The following is a 19,639-nucleotide window of genomic DNA, read 5'->3' as shown; positions in this document are numbered from 1 at the left end:
ACCAGCTGCTTTGATAAAACACCATGCCCTAGAATGGCACCTGACCCCCAAAACCCACATCAGGTGTGGACTGGGGATGCAGCCCAGCTCACCACCGGCCTCTTCCACCTACACTGGGCTGGGTCCAGCTGACAATTAAGTGTAAGTAAATATACCTCTGTTTTTAAAGCCTAGTGTATGCTGTAGTTGATGTCTGCTCTTTGAAGCTGCTGAGAGTGTGTTTTGAGGCTGCCAGCTGTGACCTGAGAGCTGTATGTTTTAAACATCAGCTGGGATTGCTGCTGGCCATGCTATCATGCCATCTGCAGCCTCGGTAGGACCACAGCTCCCAGCAGATGTGTGGAGGCTCCCAAGTCCCAGCAACCCACATCTCCACCTGCTATCCTCCTGGCTATCTTTTTCTTCTTGGAGTTTTCTCATGCTCTCAATCTCTCTCCTGCTGGTGCTCACAGCCATGTGTGCCCTGGGGCTGTCAGGATGGGTGTATTTGGTATTAAACCAGCTCTGAAACACTGTCCTCTTCCCCTCAGTAATTTCATTTTGTCTTCTCCCACCTGATCTCACCTTTCTGCATCAATGCTTTCGCTGGAAGCAAATGTAGCTGGAGATCTAATTTCCAGTGCACCTGGGTTTAACCTACACCAGATATGTGCATGCAGAAACCCAGACTTCTCCACAGGTTAGGACTGGCCATGGGGAACTGCTTCTGAGGTTAAATCCAGAGTCTGTGTGGCAGGACTGCACATCTCTGCCATAAAGGCAAATGGGATGTACCTCCTCAGCAGGCAAGAAGTCACGGATGGGACTGGTGGAGTCCATTACACATTAATGGTGTGGCTTAATTGACTCACTGCCATTGCTGGCAGCTGGGTCTGTTGTCTGCAACTGTTGCCCCTGTGGGCTGCTGAAATACATATGTTTACCTCTGGGGTTATCATTTCTCTGTAAAGAGCCCCTTGGCTTGGTACTGTCTTGTTGCTTCAGTTCTCTATAGTACAGGCTTGGGAGCCTTCAGGAGGAGCAATGAGAGCTGGTCTTTTTCTCTTGGGTTTGTGGAGTAAGTGGGTTACAATGTAAAGCAAGGGAAATTATGAACCCAGAACAACATGCCAAGCTGTGGCCATGTTCCAGGAAGACTAAATTTAGCAAAAAAGTCTACAACAGAGCCTGCAAGTCCTGAGATCCCCCTCCCACAGAGTTAAGGACTTAGACCAAGAAAAGGGGATACAATCCACAGATCCCTTGGCTGTGATTCTCCAGGGCTGTTGGGGTTGTGCAGCTCTGGGCTTTGGAAAAGCAGTGCTGAGATGTTGGTGTGGGCTGCTGAAGAGCTCAAGTGGGTGAAATAGCAAGAAAGCAGGCAGATTTCTGTAGGAACCCTGCCTCTGAGGCAATCTGCAGAACCCACCTACTTTGCATCAAAAGACTCATCAAAACAGTCACCTTTGCATGGAGCAGTTTACTGCCATCAAGCTGACATTTTCTGGAGGTGTAATTTTCTATTGAGCTGTGGTTCAGGGACTTGATTAACTGAGGTTTCTAAGAACTTCAGGATGACAAGGTACAAATGAAAAGGACTGGGTATGTCCCAGGTGAAGAAGAATTGCCTAAGCACTCTGATTAGGCAAGTTATTCTTAACACCCTTTCAAAAGAGCGTTAGATAGAAGAATAAAACAAATGAACCTGGGACTCACCCACAAAACACCATACGGCAAATCGGATCCACGTGACTGTGGAGAGCTTCAGCATGAGATAGATATTCACCAGCATAGCAAAGGCAGGGACAAAGGGCAGGCAAGGTGCCATGTAGGGCAGCTTCTTGGGGTTTTCTGGCTGCTGCAGGATCACAAACACCAGCACAATGATGAGCAGGATCATCAGCACGACGAGGAGGACAGCCCACCAGCTCTGCTCGTAGATGTAGTCTGCCCCAAAAATGATGAAGGAGCAGAAGATGAACATGAGGACGAAGAGCAGGAGCACGCAGGTGGTGACCGTGTGGCCAGTGGCCACTGTGGGGCGGTCCATTTTCCCTGGCAGTCCGAGGTGGATCCGCATCGTGTAGTAGCGAGGGCCAATTAACTTCTTCAGCTTGATGAGGTAGATGTTCTCAGACTCATCTGCCTCTATCCCTGTGGTCATGTCTACTGTGCCGTAATTGGGGTGATTCACACTGTAGGTGGATTTATCGGATTTCCCGATTAGCATCTCGTTGTCCCCCAGTGATGGAAGATTTTTGGCTCCACATGTGTTGGTTGGTGGGCCAGCGAACTCTTCTCCTTCACTGCCCGGGGAGCAAGCCTCCTTCTCACAGTCTGCCAGGATGCCCTCCTTCTTCTTGGTGTGCTCCTCGGAGAGGAATTTGACAAAGCCATCAATGTCACTCTCGGGCTGGTATCGGAGGAGCAGGACACAGACGGAGACCAGCGTGTAGGCAAGCAGCGTGCCGATGGACATCATTTCTATCAGGTCCCGCAGGCTAACCAGCAAGGAGAGCAATGCTGCGAGGAATCCGGAGACGATACAAGCCACTACAGGGGTTTCCGTGTAAGAACTGACGTGGGACAAAAATCTGGAGTGCGAAACAGTTGCATAAGGTTAAAACTGCAGATCACAGTGGTTCCCTGTTTCAATTACCCTTACCTGAGGCCAGGCTCAGAGCTGTGGTCCCTGCAGCTCTCGCTGCTTCTTGAAGCTTAGACTCCAGACAGCTGGGGACTGGAAATATTGTTGAGGCTGGATCTGGAGTTACATCTAGGTCTAACCAGCAATGAAATGGGCATTTGGACACTTGCGAGTAAGTGCCAAGATTTTATGCATATTAGCTGCTCTTCTTTGCAAGTAACTCTTGAACTGAGCTCTCATCCTCGCATAAGCTGAGCCTCTAGGTACCAGCACCAAATGAGAAACTTTTGCATAGATCACTCCTAATTCCACCCCCTACACACCATGATTTTGCTTTGGTGTGTGCCCCATTCTGCAGGCACCGAGTCTGTGCATGACCACTGCTCCCTGCAGTGATGCCACTGGCTTGTTAGGGCACAGGAGAGACCCCCTCCCCATAAAACCACTCCTTGGGGTTCCAAGGGGGCAAAAATGAATGCCAGCATGAGCATGACTGACCTGAAGAGCAGTCCATCACCAGCCATGGCATAAATGACTCTCGGCATTGGGAAGAGGGATCCCAGCAAGCTGACAGTCAGGCCAGCCACAGACCCGATGGCAACAATGAACTTGGCAGCATTGAAGCCGTGAGCCACGAACATTTCCATCAGTGGGGACTCTGTGTCGATGGCATCATAGGGCACCATCAGTGTGAGGATGATGCTCACCTGGGGAGAAGACAAGAGTAGCAGGACACAGGTATCAGCAGCAGTGTGCAGGGGCTGCTTCTCAAGGGTGGAAAGCCAAAAATTCCCAGTCTAACAGGGACTGCATCCCTATGTCCTCTGAGGAGGGGATGTAAAATGCTGGAGGCAAGGCCTATAAACACTTTGCTATTACCACTCCTGGGTGGTTAATCCAGGAACTGTGGGGCCTCAGACTGCCACCACAAGGTGACACCTTGAACCTTGCTGCTGTGGTGATGCAGGAGGCTGGTGGGACTGGGAGAGGTTAGTTACACCTGCACTGGCCATGTTCCTGTGCAGGGACAGCACTGCCCGAGTCATGTACTCCTCATGGGTCATGTGAAAACCCAAGACATCGTTGCTTGGGGCTACACTCTGATCCTATTCGAGCCAAAGAAATTGGTTTTGAAGGGAGGGCACCATGCTGCAGGAGGGGCAGTGGGTGAGTTTAATTGAAATGATCAGAACAGTGTTTTTTCTCCTTTGTGACTCAATTTTGCTTTTTACAAGGAAAATCCCTGAGTACAGGCATGCACTTACAGGGATGCAGAGCAGCTGGGTATCTCTGGCATGGATATCCCTGCCCACCCTCCCACTCACGTGAACCCTCTCCCATATCTCCATCGGAGGCAGTGCTGCTTTCCCCCAAAACATGCAGAAAGTTGCTGCAGGGCTGCTGCTCCTGTTTTGCTGCACTTACGGAAGCAAAAATAGCTGTGGATCAGGATGAGGGGTGAGGACAAAGCTGGCTGCCACCATCTCCCTGCAGCCAGCAGAGGGATCTCGGCAGGGTGTCGGGAGCCTGAGAACAAACTGGGCTGTGGCCGAGGTGAGCCTCGGCAGGATGATGCAGACACACGGAAACACAGCTGATGTCTCAGTTCCCACCACAGAAAGGGCCCTTGTCTGAGGGTCAGACCGGCGCCCTGGCTCATGGGGAGGGCAGCAGCGCAGATGCCCAGAAGGGATGCACTATATATATAATTTTTTAAAGAATATACATGCATAAATACATATTCATGTACATTTACATATGTACAACTAGTACTTACTGACACATATGCTGTCAAGCACATGACGAGTGATGCCGTGATGGCGTAAGGGATGGAGGTGTTGGGGTTCTTTGCTTCTTCTCCCGTGGTAGCAATGATGTCAAAGCCGATGAAGGCATAGAAACAGGTCGCAGCCCCTTTGAGCACCTGCGTGGGGGATCAAGCATCTGAGTGCCAGGGAGGGGGGCTGGCACACAGCCAGGGAGAGGGAACCAAGCAGAAATGAAGGAGCCCCGTTCTGCCTCCTTGGAGCTACAGGGTGAGTGGGGCAGATCAAGGGGTGCACACATATTGCTGGGCATTCCCATCAGGGGACTGACCCTGGGAACACCCATAGCATAGTGATCTGGCCTAGGGAAAAGATTCCAACATGTGGCCTGAGCCACTGGGGGCGTCTGCAGCTCACTCGTGGTGCACCACAAACCTGAGTCCATGCAGTGCCCAAATCTGCTGGGAGATCCTGGCAGTGACAGAGGAGACAATTAACCAATTTCAGGTTTGCTTTCACAATCCTCCACCTCGAATCCCTTTATATTATTAGGGATTTACAGCATGTTTACATGCTTAGCAAGATGTCTCATGTGGCAGCAAGGTCTGCTAGCAGAGGAAGCAGAAGAGAGCAGCAACAGTCAGATGTACTCCATTTTCCAAACAGCCTTTGTTTTGCTTGGAAGCTGCAGACAGGTTAGGAGCACACATTGGAGCACATGAATGGGGAATTATTTGTACTGTTTGGTTATTTTTTTTAATATGATTTTTAAAAATATACAATAGTAGCAAGGACATTGATAAGAAAGCAATGCTGGAGTAGGCTAAAGACTGTGTGGCTGTGAGTGACCCTTTGCATATGTCTAGCTAGTTAGCTGGGTATCACATGTTCTTCACATTGCTGTCACCTCAGCTGTCTAGTGATGGAGCACACAGTAACACCTCTTTCAGGAGACTACCTTTTTAAAGTATCCCCTATGTTCCTGGGGATCTCACGCTTGTGCTTTGGTGGATTTACTTTTACAAACAAATAGACAAACAGCCAGCTGAAAATGGTGGGAAGACCCTGTTAGTTTTGACGTGGTTTGGATATGTATTTATTTATATCTGTGATTTTTTTGCCAGGAGATATTTGGTGAGTTTGATTGGAGCAAACCAGCTGTTTTCCATTTTCTCTTTTTCATTCCTATTGTATGGCATAAAAAGCCAAGCACAATGCAAAGGTAAATATAATCCCTGCTCTTGAATGGGCCTCAGTGCTCTTCTCACTGTTGTTCTCTGGCAGGGAGGTATTGATTTACTAAAGGGAGGTGCAGGGACTGTAAGACAGCTTGGGACCCTTTCAATAATCAAGACTCTTGGTTTATTTTACTTTCTTGCTTGTTTTTCTGCACAAAACCCTGATGGAGTCGAGCAGTGTAAATCTGAGAAATTATCTTGGGTTTAGGCCAGCTGTGATATTTTCAGTCTCTGTTCATCTTTGGATAAAAACCAGTGCAAGCAATCTAAAAAAGCCAAATATGTCCAAATTCTCAGTAAGCTTTAGGGGAACATCCATAAAATAAGTACTGCCAGGTGGCGTTATGAAGTGCTCAAAACAAATGCTTGAGAACATTGTTGTTGAAAAACAGCCAACACAAGTATCTCCCCCTCAGCAGAGGCTGAGCCAGCTCCTCCTGAGCACTCTGTCTTGGATGGCCACTGCATTTTGCTCCACTGCCAGGCAATTAGTGGCATTTCCTGGGGTACACCTTCATGTGGAGTTTGGCTCTTGAGGAGGACGTTTTGGGACAATTTGTTGGTTTTTTTTTCTAAGAGATATGGGTAAAGCATTGCCGAACTCTATGGGTCTGGTGGAGTGAGGAGGCCAGGATCCGAGCCTACAGTGCTGGAAGTTGGAGGTCCTTGGCCAGCACACAGGTGAGTTTAGCAGGATTGAGATTTGGGGACTGCAGTGGCGGTAGGGTGTGCATGCCATGAGGAAAGCTGAGTGGTATACACCACCACAAAGTGTGCCTCTGCTGAGGTGCTGTGTGTCCCTCCCTGTGCCCAGGACTTACCCCCGGCCATCCAAATGGCAGGAATTGCCCTTCAGCCCAGTTGTCACTTTTAATATAGAAGAGACCAGCAATCATGATGAAGATCCAGACTGCCAGGTTAATGACGTTGAGCACGTTGTTCAGCCCCACGGAGTTCTTCACCCCTATGGCTACAATGATGGTGACAATGACAGCAATGACCAGAGCAAGCAGGTCAGGGTATGACTCCTCTCCTTTCCCTAGGTAAAAGAAAAGAGGTGTGTAACCCTCCATCCATAGCTGCAGACAGCACCTTCAGAAACTCTGTAGGGGCTTTTTTAAACACTTTTCAGATCCTGAGGCTTTGCAGAACCCCTTGGCCTCATTGCAAAGGCAGGCTCCAGATGCTCCTGCCTCTGCTAGCTAAATTTGTTTTATTAAGGCAATAAATCTTGGTGCCTCAAGACACTGTTAGGAGCTTTGTAAGGGCAGAGAAGAAACAATCAGATCCCAGTTTGCATAACGTGTCTGCTTAGTACTAATTAAAAATCAATCAAACACCAAGTTTTCATGACACAGGTACAGGACAGCTAGCTGTTTTACTTATGGGTGGGAACTATGGACTGGAACTGCTGTTCATACAGGACCATCACAACCCTGAGTTTCTATATGGTGGTACTGTAGACACCAGCTTGTACTCTCTAACAAGAGAGTACAAGCGTGTGCCTTTAACAGGACCAAGCAGAGTGCTTGCACTGGATGAAGTGCTCCTGTACTGTTGTTAGCCTCTGGCATTTGACTAATTTTTCTGGGTGCTTATTCTGCTAAATGCCAGCTCATCCCAAAGGGGCTCAAAGTATTGTGTACCCCCTTCCCTGAATCCCATCTATGAACCAGACTGCAAAGGCAAAGTACCAGAGTCAGACGGATAGTAAATAATGAATGAAGCCTAATATCCATGTCTGACTTCTGATGAGCTTCCATTTACTTTTTGAGTGATTGGGAGCCTATGCACAGCATGACACACCTAGTCCGTTCAATGTCCCGACGCTGTTGATCATCCAGTGGCTGATGGTGTGGTTGGCCAGCGAGTCAAACATGCTGCTGAGGGCGCTGGCACCTGCGGCCGTGCCGATCAGGTACTCCAGGATGAGGTTCCAGCCAATGAAGAATGCCACGAACTCCCCCACTGTCACATAGCTGTAGGTGTAGGCAGAGCCCGTGGTCTTGGGGACCCGCACACCAAACTCAGCGTAGCAAACGCCTGGTTAGAAAAACGTGGAACAATGTAAGGAAAATGTGCTTGGAAAAGTTGAAATCGAAACCGCCTTGGTTTCACCTGCATGGAGGTTCCAGGAAATGCGCAGGGCTGTAGTCAGCATCGGGAGAACAGAGACATCACAGGGGGCTATGATGACCCTCCCTCCCCAGTCATTTGGCTTAAAATCCAGCCCAATTTTCATTAAAATCAAGCTGTGATTTTTTTTCTTTTTTCTTCTTTTTTTTTTAAGGCTGCACAGTTCAAAGTATCCAAACCTTTACAGCCTGCTGCAGAAAAGCCTTGCCACAGGTGTGTGCCTCTGATCTGGGACCTTTGGCACGGCCAACTGCAGCCCCCCCCCGACAGAAAACCAAAGCTGGGAACAGAACTGAGCACCATGGGTGGTGTGGTCCTTGGAGCCCTGTTTCCCTGAAATAGCTTTGATGATGATAGGTACTTTGTCTTCCCCATCCAACCGTGACACCATAATACGATTTTTGCTGGTTTTCATGGGATTTTATAAAATGTTTTATTGTGGTATCCATGTTCTGGTAAGCTCCCAGTGCTTTTGGCTGCAGAAACCATAATAGCCCTGGGGCTTGCGGGGGAAAGGTGGTTACAGTGAGACCTGCCAGAGGACAGTGTTTATGTTTCTTTGAAGTACTGCAGGGCACAGGGAGGTCAGGGGTGCTTCCAGTCATTGTGTGGGATCCTGGACCACTTTTGCCCAGCCTTATCCTAGAGGAAGATGCTACAGGAGGGCTCATGCAAGCCTATACCTCTCCTTGTCCTGGCTGTGCAATCTCCTAATACCTATCTTGTGTTACTGCTATGAAGATCCAGGCATGAGAACTGTCCTGCTCATCCCTGATTTAATTTGTACCCATGCAAGAGGAGTTTAAAGCCATCTTACATAGAGAACAAGTTATTTTGACACTCAAAAATGTTACACGTCTCATTCTGAAGAACACTTGCAAAACTGACTTTGTAGAAGAAGAGAAGCAAAAAAGTATTTAATAGGAACACTTTAGGAGGCAATTTCAGTGGACTTTAATACTTTCCAAACTCCTTGTGTACTTACTATGTCAGGATACTATTCAATAAAAACTTGACCCTGACACATTGATGTCTTAAAACAACCATTAGATTTTATTTAAAAGGAATGGATGGACTTAGTCATAAATTCCCCAAATATTAGTCAGAACAAGTCCTGGAAGGGCACACTGTGTCCTGCGTGTTTAATGCTGATTAAGACCTTGCCCCAAAGACTACAGTTCAGCTTGTATGGGATAACAGGTTAGGGCTGTTACTATCATTGTGTGAACATGTAGTAATTGGTGAGTTCTTGATCAACTACTATTTTCTATTTAGAAGATAATAATTGCTTCAAATTTGCAATCAGTTCAATATAGAGAAAGGAATGAATAATTTATAAAAGAGTTAAGAGGTTGCTGCTCACACTGCTAGTGCAGTATTTACGCAGAACAAACACAGAATTATTGAATCCTTAAGCTGAATTTGGTGGTGATTCTTTTCTTGGTATTGGAGGATTTTTACATTCCATTCACTGTTAACTTGCATGCACAATGCTGGCAGTACTTTGCAATGGGGGTCTTCAAAGCCTGATTTCTGTAAAGCAGGCCCAACTACAGGAGCAGCAAGACATCCTCATCATCCAGCCTTACAGATGGTCATTATTTAAAGCTGATGAAAAATGCATGCACTCAGCAAAGGTAAGACATTCATAGATAACTACAGGCCTGAATGATTTATGAAACAGGTGCTCTGGTGGGGAGAAGTGTCTAGTTTCTCTCTTTGATGGCCTTAAAAATCACATAATATTTCTTGGAGGCAACTCTACTTTTAGCCAATGACAAAATAAGGGTTAAACATGATTGTTATTGATACAGATGATCATGGCAAAGCAAAGATGTTAATATGTATAAAATGTTTGATTTTTCATTTACTTTACTAGGATCCCAAAATAGAACATCAATCTTTCCCTGTGCATTGGGTACAGCAACACGTTGTGGCTATCTGCATTAGGTATCAGCATATATTAAGAAAATAAACTACTTTGTATCATAGCATGCAACATCCAGTCCGGGGGTACACATGATGCAAGATCTGTCAGCCACCCCTGACTGCCAACGGCTGTATCGGCTGCCACTGATCAAATCACTTTACTTTTTGGTGCTGCAGGTCCTTCATCAGAAACAGGGTTCACAGCACATCCCTCTCTGCTTAAAAAGGAAGAAAATTTCACAATTTATCAAGGTGCAGACTTTATCTCACTAATCTCTACTGTATCACTAGTGTATTATTATTATTATTATTATTACACTACAACTGCATAATAAAACTCTTAGTTACTTCTTGTACTCCCCTGCTATTCAGCACTTCATCCCCTGGTACCCAGAGAGGTGCAGTTCTGCCAGTGCCTGGCTCCAGGTCTGAAAAGGATGCTGGGATGTCTCTCTTTGATTTTGAAGACAGATTTCCTTTCCCTCCCCAGTCAAATGTGTTTGCAAATTTTTGCAGAAAACAAACCAACACAGAGGTTGTTTAGAAGAGCAGTCTTTTTACATTTCTTTTCTCTGACTATCAGCTACATTTGTAACTGCTGTGATGGTCATAATGCTGATATAATTACACAATTATTGCCATTATTCAGCAAGATGTAAACACAGCTGAGTGATTTGGTCCATGACATTGGTCCTTCCAAGATCCCATCTACAAAACCCAATTTTTCAGATTTAATTGACCTCTCCATTCTCTGGTTTATCTTGTTTGAGGGTAGGAGGTGAGGCAACCAGCAGCTTTGCGGACAGTGCCAGTATACAGGTCAGATGTTTCTGTGTTAGCAGTGGCTTGGGCAGCGGCATCCTGACCTGCTCATTGGGGACTTTTGCTGGAGAGGTATCTAGAAGACTATCCTTCATTAACCAAAAGCAACCGATTTATGGAGGCAGATGTACAGCAAAACCCTAATTTCAGAAAGCCTGTCCATTGTGTTTCACAATCATTGTGTGCAGATATATAAAAGGCAGCTCTGTAAAGAAAGCTTCCTTAGAAAAAGGACTCCCAGCTCTCCAGCAGCACGCAAGCGACCCATGATCAGCCTCAGCTGGAGCACCTCATCCTGGCCCTCATCCTGCAGCACCTGAGACACATGCTCAGCTATCCCCAGCTGTACTGTGCACCAAGGCTGTTGCTGAGCCTGCTCCCACATGCATACCAGGTAAGAGCACAGCAGTATGCTCCAAAACTGTGTAGCTTGGTGCTTGAAATCCCCATCAAGGGTTCCTGGGATTACAGAGCAGTTCTCATGGGAGAGTCTCTTCTTTCATTGCACAGTCTGACACAAAAGCTTATGGAATTTTGTCACAGAGAAAGCTATCCCACACCTGTAACCATCATGTGGGAGGACCTAACCCTTGCCTGAGCTCACAATAAGTGGTTTGCAGAGTGTGCTCCATGAGGTTTTATTAGTTTAGGAAAGGAGATCACCAAAGGCACAAACAATGGCTGGTGGCAAAGGCTGTGGAGAGGGCAATGGGGTTGGGTAGGATGCTGATTTCTGCCAACAAGCAGTTTTGGTTAGACATGGAGTTAAGAGTGGGGAATTCCATTGGTCACAGCTTACGAAGGGAACCTGTGGTGTTCCCTGTGCTGAAGGCTTTGTGAGGGGAAGTTAGGCAAGCATTTCTGTTTGACAGCTGAATAAAAGGCTTTCCAGGGAGAGAATAAAAGAGATTGATTTAATTTATCAGCTTAATCAATTATAGTCTGTCTGTAAGTACCCTGATGGAGCACATGCTGTTTAAACCTAGGGGAAGGCATAACTGCAGTTTGTCTGGTAGATGAAGTCAGAAAACTCCCTATCTGGGTGTCCTGGGTTCAGCAGTAGCAGTCATTTTTCTCCTTCTTGGTAGCTGGTACAGTGCTGTGTTTTGACTTTCAGCCTGGGAACAGAGCTGGTAACAATGATGTTTTGGTTTGGCCAAGGACTTTGTGAGCCTCATGCTCTGCCCGGGAGGAGGGGAAGCCGGGAGGAAGCAGAGATAGGACACCTGACCCAAGCTATCCAAAGAGGTATTCCATACCACAGCACGTCATGCCCAGGATGTAACTGGGAGTTACCCAGAAGGGCTGGGAGACTGTGGGGTTGGAGGAGGTATTGGTCGGTGCTTGGTTGGGCTGGGGGGGGACGCGAATTTTCGGTTGGCTGGTGGTGAGGTGATGTATTCTCTTCCCTTGTTATTTCCTTTATCATTATTATCATTGGTGGTAGTAGTAGTGATTTGTGTTATACCTTAGTTACTAAACTGCTCTTATCTCAACCCATGGGAGTTGCATTCTTTTTGATTCTCCTCCCCGCCCCTCTGGGAGTAGGGGGAGGGAAAGAAGTGAGGGAAGTGAGTGAATAAGCTGTCTGGCTGGGTTTAAACCACCACACTGGGCTAAACAGTGCATAGGGATTTCTTACTGGCAGGACCTGCCTGGTGGGGTTTCACTGTGGTTGTCTCCAGGAACCCAAACGGCTTTCTGGAAGGGGCATATTTTTAGCCAAAACCCTTCTAGGCTAACTTAAAAGAGAGTGGGATCTGACTTGGTGATCTGTGGTGCACCAAGGCAGAGAAGGTGATCTAGTGCTCCCATCTGGCCTTAAAACTGTAAGAAGTTCCTCAAAATCTGTCTGTGCATATCTGCCCAAGCTCAGTGCCTAGCCCACCAGGAGTGACCATGACGCAAGAGCTGAAATAGTGTCCCCAGTGAGCCCAATAGCCTGTTCAGCTCCCAGACTCTTGCTTGGTTTTACTTGCCAAAAATGTGTTGCTGTTATAAGCAACAGCAGCGTCAAGGATGAAGTGAGGAAGCAGCCAAGGAGACTATCAAAACACTGCATCCTTTGCAAAACACTTTCCCAGGGCTACAAAAGCAAGGGGAGATGAAAGCTGAGTGGGAAGCAGTGCAGGCTCCTGTGGGCAAAGGCAGAAGAAGCTCCTTGCTGTGGGGCAGGGTTCATGTCTGGGGTGAAAAAGCCCCTTTTTGGAGCACAGCGTGTTTTTGTTTGATGAGACCCACCCAAGCTCCGTTTGCTCTTGGTTTGCATCATAGCCAGCAAAACCCTCGTAGAGGACAGAAAGCAGGCAGTGGTGAAAGATAAAGATACTGATGCTATCTACTGTCTTGGTTAAAAAATGGGCATTTTGGTTCATCTGTTGTGTTGAGATCTCAACCAAGGGATCTCACTGCACTGAGTTCTCAGCTCTTGTTCTAGGATAAACCAGGGGTATATGTGTCTGAGATCCTTGTCACTGTGATCCAGCTAGTGAGTGGGGATCTGTGAGTCTGTGTGGTGGTCCCTAACCAGCATCACTTGGTTGGTCCTCCCTGGCATAGCTTTGGAGAGAGGGTGACCCCCATCCCCATGCTGTGCCAGGGCTGTGTCTGGGGTGTAGAGATTCAAACTAGCATGCATTTTGGTAGGATCTCCATGGAGCAGCACTACAACTTCCAGGGAAAGAGCATGATGTGCTTCCATCTCTCCCTACAAAAATCCAAAGACTTGAAGTTGGGTCACTTTGTGTTTGCTGTTCCTGTCTTCTATCAAAGCCCTTTGCCATTTACTCAGGTTTCCTTATCCAACCTGCAGATAAAAGCTGGATACCAGACTGACACAGCGTGCAAGGTCCTCTGAGCAGGGACATCACATCATCGTATTAGCACTGATCTGGAAAGGACAAATGCTAGCAGTACTGGCTTCATGTGGAAACCACAGCTCAAGCCATATGCTCAGCTGGGTTCCTACAGAGGAGATGGAATTCATTGGCTTTTTACTAAAGTACATAATTCCTCTGTTTTTGCAGTTGTTTGTTGGGTTTTTTGTTTGGAAATTCAAACAGTGATCCTGTGTGTATAGGAGCCAATAAAATCAACTCCAAAAACAACAGAGGAGTTTTTTTAACTGTTATCAATGTTGATAGCAAAAGAAACTGGACCCAGTGATAACCAAGCCATGACAGCCTTCCTGTTGAACCAGGGTTTCCCACAAGCCATGTTGCACTCCTGCTTCAACGCTGTGGCTTGGCCACACTCTCTGCCTTGGACACACACTGCAAAACTTTCAACTCTTTGAAAACATATTGACCACAGGCTCCATCCCTGGGGACGCCATCAGCAGCTCATCGGGGTAATTACACTTAGGCTGCTGGCTCCCAGGGCATTAGGTTTGGTTTGGTATTTGGGCAATGAGACTCAGTGCAGCTGAGGTGGTAAGCCCACTGTGAAAGGGTTTTTTAGTCTATGGAGAAGTTGCTACTTCCTTGTAGCTTGTGCTGCTGAGCTTGGGTCCTCCCAGGCGTCCACCTGCAAATGGAGCCAGAGGATGCACGTAATAACTTGTACTCATAAGGCACGCACATGACTCACCTGACAAGATGGAGGCGACGGCAGCGATGATGAAGGAAACGATGACCCCGGGCCCTGCCATCTCCTTGGCCACCAGGCCAGACACCACGTACATGCCTGTGCCCACACAGCTCCCGACGCCGAGGGAGATGAGGTCAAGGGTGGTGAGCACCTTAGCCAGCCTGGCACCCTGGGTGGCAGTGGTCCCCGTGCCCTCCAGCATTGACTCCACTGGCTTGGTGCGCAGGACGCGGGTGCGCAGGGCATGGCCCGCTGCCCCCCATGGCACCCGCCGCGGGTCCAGGCGTGAGAAGAAGCCGCTCATGGCTGGTGCTGGGCTTGTGGAGGTGGATCACAGATGGTTCTGGCAGCACCCGCTCAGGGCTGCGGCTGCATCTCCCTCCTCCACTGGCGGCCTGGCTGCAAGGGAGGAACACAGTTGTTAACTGGAATAGTAGAGCAAGAGGGATGGGTTCCACACAGAGGAACCAAAAGGGCCTCCTGAGCCGGTTTCTGCCTGGGCTTCAGTGCTGGGAGAGCCCTGGGGGCTGAGGGGAGCTTTGCTTTCAGTAGTGTTGCTTCTCTGAAGAAATTGCCTTTCTTCATCCCAAGTGTTTGATACAACAGAGATGCTCTGTCCCCCTTTTTGTTTGTCTGCATAGTTTTAGTCCTAGTTACTAATGCAGCCCCATAAGCAGCAGAGCTCCGATACCCTCCAAGTGCCCATTACATGGCTTAATTTCTACCAGAAGCGATAACAACTATGCTGGTGGCCACTGTGGCACATTGGGTCATGGTGGGGAGCAAGCCTGACTCCAAGCTTGGCAGTGCCACAGCGTATTCCAGCAGCAGGGATGTTCCTGCTAGCACCATGTGTCAGCCCACCATCACCACATTCCACACTGTGGGACATCCATGCCAAAAGAAGAGTCTGGGACTTTAGCTTTGCTCCTGTAACCAGTGTGTTGAGCCTGCTGCCTGCCTGGGCCAGGCTGTGGCTGCATATGGGGATTGATCACTGCAAATTTGCACTTACAGGGACATATGATTATTTTTTAGTGCTATAGAAGTTGCTCCTTGTTGTTTTTTCTGTTTGTGTGCTGCTGTTATTCTCGTGAACCCAAAAGGGGAAGTTTTGAAGGGTGCTGCTTGTTCAGGTCCTAATGAATCATATGGTTAAAAAGAGTCCTTGGTCTGGTTTCCTCATTCACTTTATCATTTTATTATTGTAGTTATTGAATACTGGTTCAGGAATACATTTTAAATTTATTTATTTATTTATTGATACAGTTTTCTGGTGTACCTGCACCATGCTTTGGGGTCTGGCTTCTGTGTTGCTAAGACAACCTGGGAGAGAAGCTCAGCAGAAGCAGTGCTGGCTCTACTATCCACTGGAGAGTGACTGGCCAAGAGCATGGCTGGCTGCAGCTGTTTTTAAGTACTTCTAAATGATCCTGCCTGAACCCATCTACTCTAGGGTTGTCTTAAAAATTATGGCATCCACTTGTTTCTCTGTGCTTTTTCATCTCAAGTCATGTTTTCAGGAACTGCCATCCTCCAGCTCTTTGTGCTGTTCTTTAGCAAACTGTGTAGTTCTTAAGCGACATCCTAATGCCAACAACAATGACTTTCTAGTGACACGTGATGACTTCTTGACTTTGAGCAAAATAACAAGAATTGATGGTCTCTGCATGCTAATGTAACAGAACAGGAAAAAAGTTTATTAAATATGAATTTTAGCCTGATAGCTTCTTGTTAATACAGATTTTTTTTTTTATTGCCTTGAAGACAAAACAATTATTTTTCCATCTTTACATCCAATACAAATCACATCGTGTCCACCAACCAGCCTTGTTTTCTGGACTTTATTAAATGAAACACAGCTTTTATTTCATGTTGTGGTTAATCACAGTTCAAATTGCTGATACTTTTCCCTTGGGCAGCCACGGGCTGAAAGCCTGGATGTCCTGGCTAAGAATAATAAAATAGTTACTGCTCTTTAGAAAATGTGCATTTTTGGGTTGAGAATAAAAAATGGGTTTGGCTTTGGGTTGCTCAAGGTATCGTCTGTTTTGTAGCTGTGTCTCAGGCTAGGTTTTACTTTCTGATTTAGTTGAAGGTTTGTGTTGGAAGGGGCAGCTGAGCCACAGCAAGCTGGGATCTGGCAGAGCAGTCCTCAGGGCAGTGTGCTCATGTGCTGGTAGCTCTCCTTTGCCAGGGCTGTGTTTCAGCCACAGGGAAAATAACTCCTCTAAACAAAGTGATCACCACCCAGAATTCACCCTCGTTTTATCCAAAACACAATATCTCTGAAACATGGGCTGCCAAAGAAGTCTTGCTGCACTTCACCCAGCCAGTTCCCATTATTTATTAATTATTTTCCTTGGAGTTTTTGAATGCTTCTAGTTGAATTTGCAAGACTCAGATTGCTATCCTTAGGATTGTGCCAAATTGACTTAAATTAGCCTAGAAGCAGGGCGGAAGTTTTTGAACTGTTTTTTTTAACTGTTACAACTCCCATGTTCTTATCCCTGTGCAAAAGATATTTTCTTGTACTGTAAGAAAATATCTTTCCCAAGTGAACCCGTCCTTGGTTTACTCATGCCAAAAACCTGTTATAAGGTGAAAAACATAGATACTGAAAAGTCAGCTCTTAACTCTTGTAAGGAAAAGCATAGTGGGAATCAGTGGCTGGATGTTGAGGATGGACAAATAAAAGTTGGGTGATTAACTATGGAAAGAAATGGACACTGGGAAGAAATGATTTGTTTCTCTTGATGTCTTTATACAATATCTTTGTGAAGACTGTGCTTGTCACAGAGGGGCTGTTGGGCCACCAGAAGAGATAGGAATGGAGTTGCTGAGGCTGTGGGCTGCTCCTTGCTCCCATCACCAACATTGTGCTTTGGCCTGGCAATACCTACCCTGTGTTTTAAGGAGGTTGGGACAGATGTGGTTTGAAACCTGCAGTTTTTCATCATCTTGTCTGCAGTGTCTGTGGTAGCCGATGAAGGGTTTGGGAAGGGTGGCAGGGAAGGGTTTGTGAAGAAGCTAAGGGGAAGGCCTGGCAGCCTTGTCTAGGAATAATTATAAATTGCTAAAATTTTTTTTAAATTTTAATTTAAAAAATAAATACTTTAAATGGTTTAAATTTAAAGCAGAAACTGGCTGGTGGGTCTCTGGTGTGCCCAGATTTAGGCTGCTGAGCTGTTCCAGCTGCCTGGGGTTGGACTGAGACCAGGGGTGCTTCTGCATGGCAGCCCAGCATAGCCCTGCAGTTCATACAGCCCCTCCTAAGTCAACAAGGAGAAAAAAAACCCTCCAAACCAAAATAACTCTATAATTGCTGCTGTACTGAATTAAAGCTATCATTCAAAACTATTCCAGATGTTTAAGTGAGATCAGCATATTGCTGCTCTGTAGCTTGGAAAACATCCTTTCACTCCATTTGAAACCATAAAAAAAAATCTCATGGATGGCAACCTTTACATGAGGCAGAGACAACTTGCTTCTGCTCTGCTCCACTAACCCTGCCTTGGTAGAATCACATAGCCAGAAGGAAGGAATTTTTAATTGTGGCTATTTATTTGCTCTCAGCATGATAAATCTGGGAAGATGAAAGGAGCTGTGGCTTGGAGAAGACAAGCTGGACTCGGGGAGCTGCAGCCAGGTTTTGGAGCTGTGCAGCTCTTCATCATCAGGCAGCCTGGGTCGGTTTTCCTTGGCTGCCGCCTTGCCGGCTGGCACTTCCTACTGCCACCACGTGCTTGTTAGCAACCGCTGTTTGTACCGAAACACTCGTCTTCATTAGGGTAAATTAACTAAAACAGCAATCAAGTCAGAAGGAGAGGCCTAGGTATTTAGAGGCATGAATATTCCTTAGTGTCTGGGTTGGTGACAAATTATTCCTATGTAAAACTCATTTCTGCTGGCTGCTCCATGCTGGTGAAAAGCAACACAGTGTCCCCCAGCTTTGCCCAGTCCTCATCACCCTCCACAGCTCCTTCTTCCCCAGATGAGCTTCCCCATGCCTCGTCTGTGCTTTGGGATGGCTAGTTTGATTTTTGTTAATGACTACTCCCTGTTCAGGAGTCCATAGCAGTATCCTTAAGCAAAGACCTCTACTAAAAACACTGGGGATGCAACAAGAAACAGAACATTGACAGTAATGAATGAAAAAAAGAGAGCTCCTGTTGGTATATTGATGGAAAGTCAGGAAAGGGCACTCATTAAGAGGAAAAGGTTGTATTTCCTCTGGTTTTCGTGGCTCACAGAAGTAATTACTGTAGAGAAGAACTTGCTGATGCCCCAGCAGCAGCAGGGTTGGCATGGTTCCGGCCCCAGTGTGCAGGACAGCAGTGCTGAGTTTGCTGCAGCGGGTGATGGGGAAAGCTCTTTCCTCCTTGCCCAGGGAAGATGTGCCCCATAAATGTGGGATTAGAGCAGGTTACTGTCAAACCCTGAGGCAGTGCCTGTTGTGGACCTCAGAAATAGTAACACAGATGTTTGCAGCGCAGGAGCAACAGCCCTCGGACTCCCCTTCCCGCTCTGTGTAGGGGCTGTATGCCGAGTTGGGATACAGCATTGCCCCTAAGAGACCCAAAGGCTGAAGGGGGTGTGAGAGATGGCTCAAGATTATGCAAGAGGCAGCTCCTGGCAGTGAACCCACTGCAATCCCAGGTGAAGGACAAGAGAAAGAGGAAGAAACACGCTAGCCTGACTACCCTGCTCCCATTCCCCTTTCTTCTCTAATTACTAGCTCGGTAAAGGTGAGGCAGACTTGTATGAAGAGACACAAGATACTGAATCTCATTACAGCTCCTACAGCAGGGAGAGGAATGACGTCAGTGGTGCGATGCGGTGGGAGGCAGGCAGCCGACCAGAGGGATGCCTTCTGCCGGGGCTGGTCGTCACCTTAAGGTTTTCATTACGACTGAGATTTGATTTGGAGTTTTATGTGCTTGGTTTTACAGTGTTGATCCCCAGCTGGGCTGGCACTGTAAAAGCTGGCTCTATCTCCATCATCAGTTCTCCTTAAAGGGATTTAAAAGCCAGGCACAGAGCTGAGAGCAAGGGCTGGTCCCTGCCAGTCCCAGCATTGCTCACGTGGGTTCATCTTCAGCAATCTGGCCTTGAGCCTTTGCTGTTAATTTCGGGCTCTTTTTATTTTTAATCTTTCCATTTTTACCTTTGCTTGAGCAAATGGAGCTGTGGCTAACTTAAACGAAAATTCTTGCTAAATTAAACTAGTGATATGTTTCAGGTTTAAGACCAACTTTCTATGTTGCATCAAGTAAAAAAATGGGTTCAGAAATTCTTATTTTTGCTTGTCTTCATAGCGAAATGGAAATGAAGGGGTTGAACAGCACTTTTCTATATTACTTCCCCTTGTATCACATTAAATGCCTTACCAATATTAGCCCTGCTATAAGATGGCTTTTTTTTTTTGACAAATAAGCAAGTTAAAGGAGGAAATAATTAATTCAACCAAGGATATAAAGCAAGGGTGCCATGCATCCAGAGACAGCCCCCAGGAGTCCTTAAACTTTGTGTTC

At 46.8% G+C, this 19,639-nt stretch overlaps 1 protein-coding gene across 2 annotated transcripts in view; it reads right to left on the bottom strand.

Annotated features, from left to right (window-relative positions):
• The window catches only part of SLC7A14 (solute carrier family 7 member 14), a 30,969-nt gene that overhangs the window by 1,680 nt on the left and 9,650 nt on the right, over window positions 1-19,639 (bottom strand). Inside the window, exons 2-7 of one of the 2 annotated variants that reach the window (XM_061452554.1) lie at window positions 14,106-14,504; window positions 7,441-7,673; window positions 6,452-6,673; window positions 4,404-4,550; window positions 3,125-3,333; window positions 1,696-2,573 (exon numbers count right to left, since the gene is read on the bottom strand). In XM_061452554.1, the coding sequence (XP_061308538.1) occupies window positions 1,696-2,573; window positions 3,125-3,333; window positions 4,404-4,550; window positions 6,452-6,673; window positions 7,441-7,673; window positions 14,106-14,409 (1,993 nt within the window). In that variant the 5' untranslated portion in view covers window positions 14,410-14,504. The remainder of the gene's footprint in view (window positions 1-1,695; window positions 2,574-3,124; window positions 3,334-4,403; window positions 4,551-6,451; window positions 6,674-7,440; window positions 7,674-14,105; window positions 14,505-19,639) is intronic. The other variant, XM_061452555.1, reaches the window with a different exon arrangement.

This window comes from Pezoporus flaviventris, unplaced genomic scaffold (assembly GCF_033815535.1).
Source record: "Pezoporus flaviventris isolate CSIRO_AGI_PZ_B2104156 unplaced genomic scaffold, CSIRO_AGI_Pfla_v1 ptg000013l, whole genome shotgun sequence".
Lineage (NCBI taxonomy): Eukaryota > Metazoa > Chordata > Aves > Psittaciformes > Psittacidae > Pezoporus > Pezoporus flaviventris.
The sequence above is the reverse complement of the archived record's forward strand: the minus strand, read 5'-3'. Positions and strand labels throughout refer to the sequence as shown.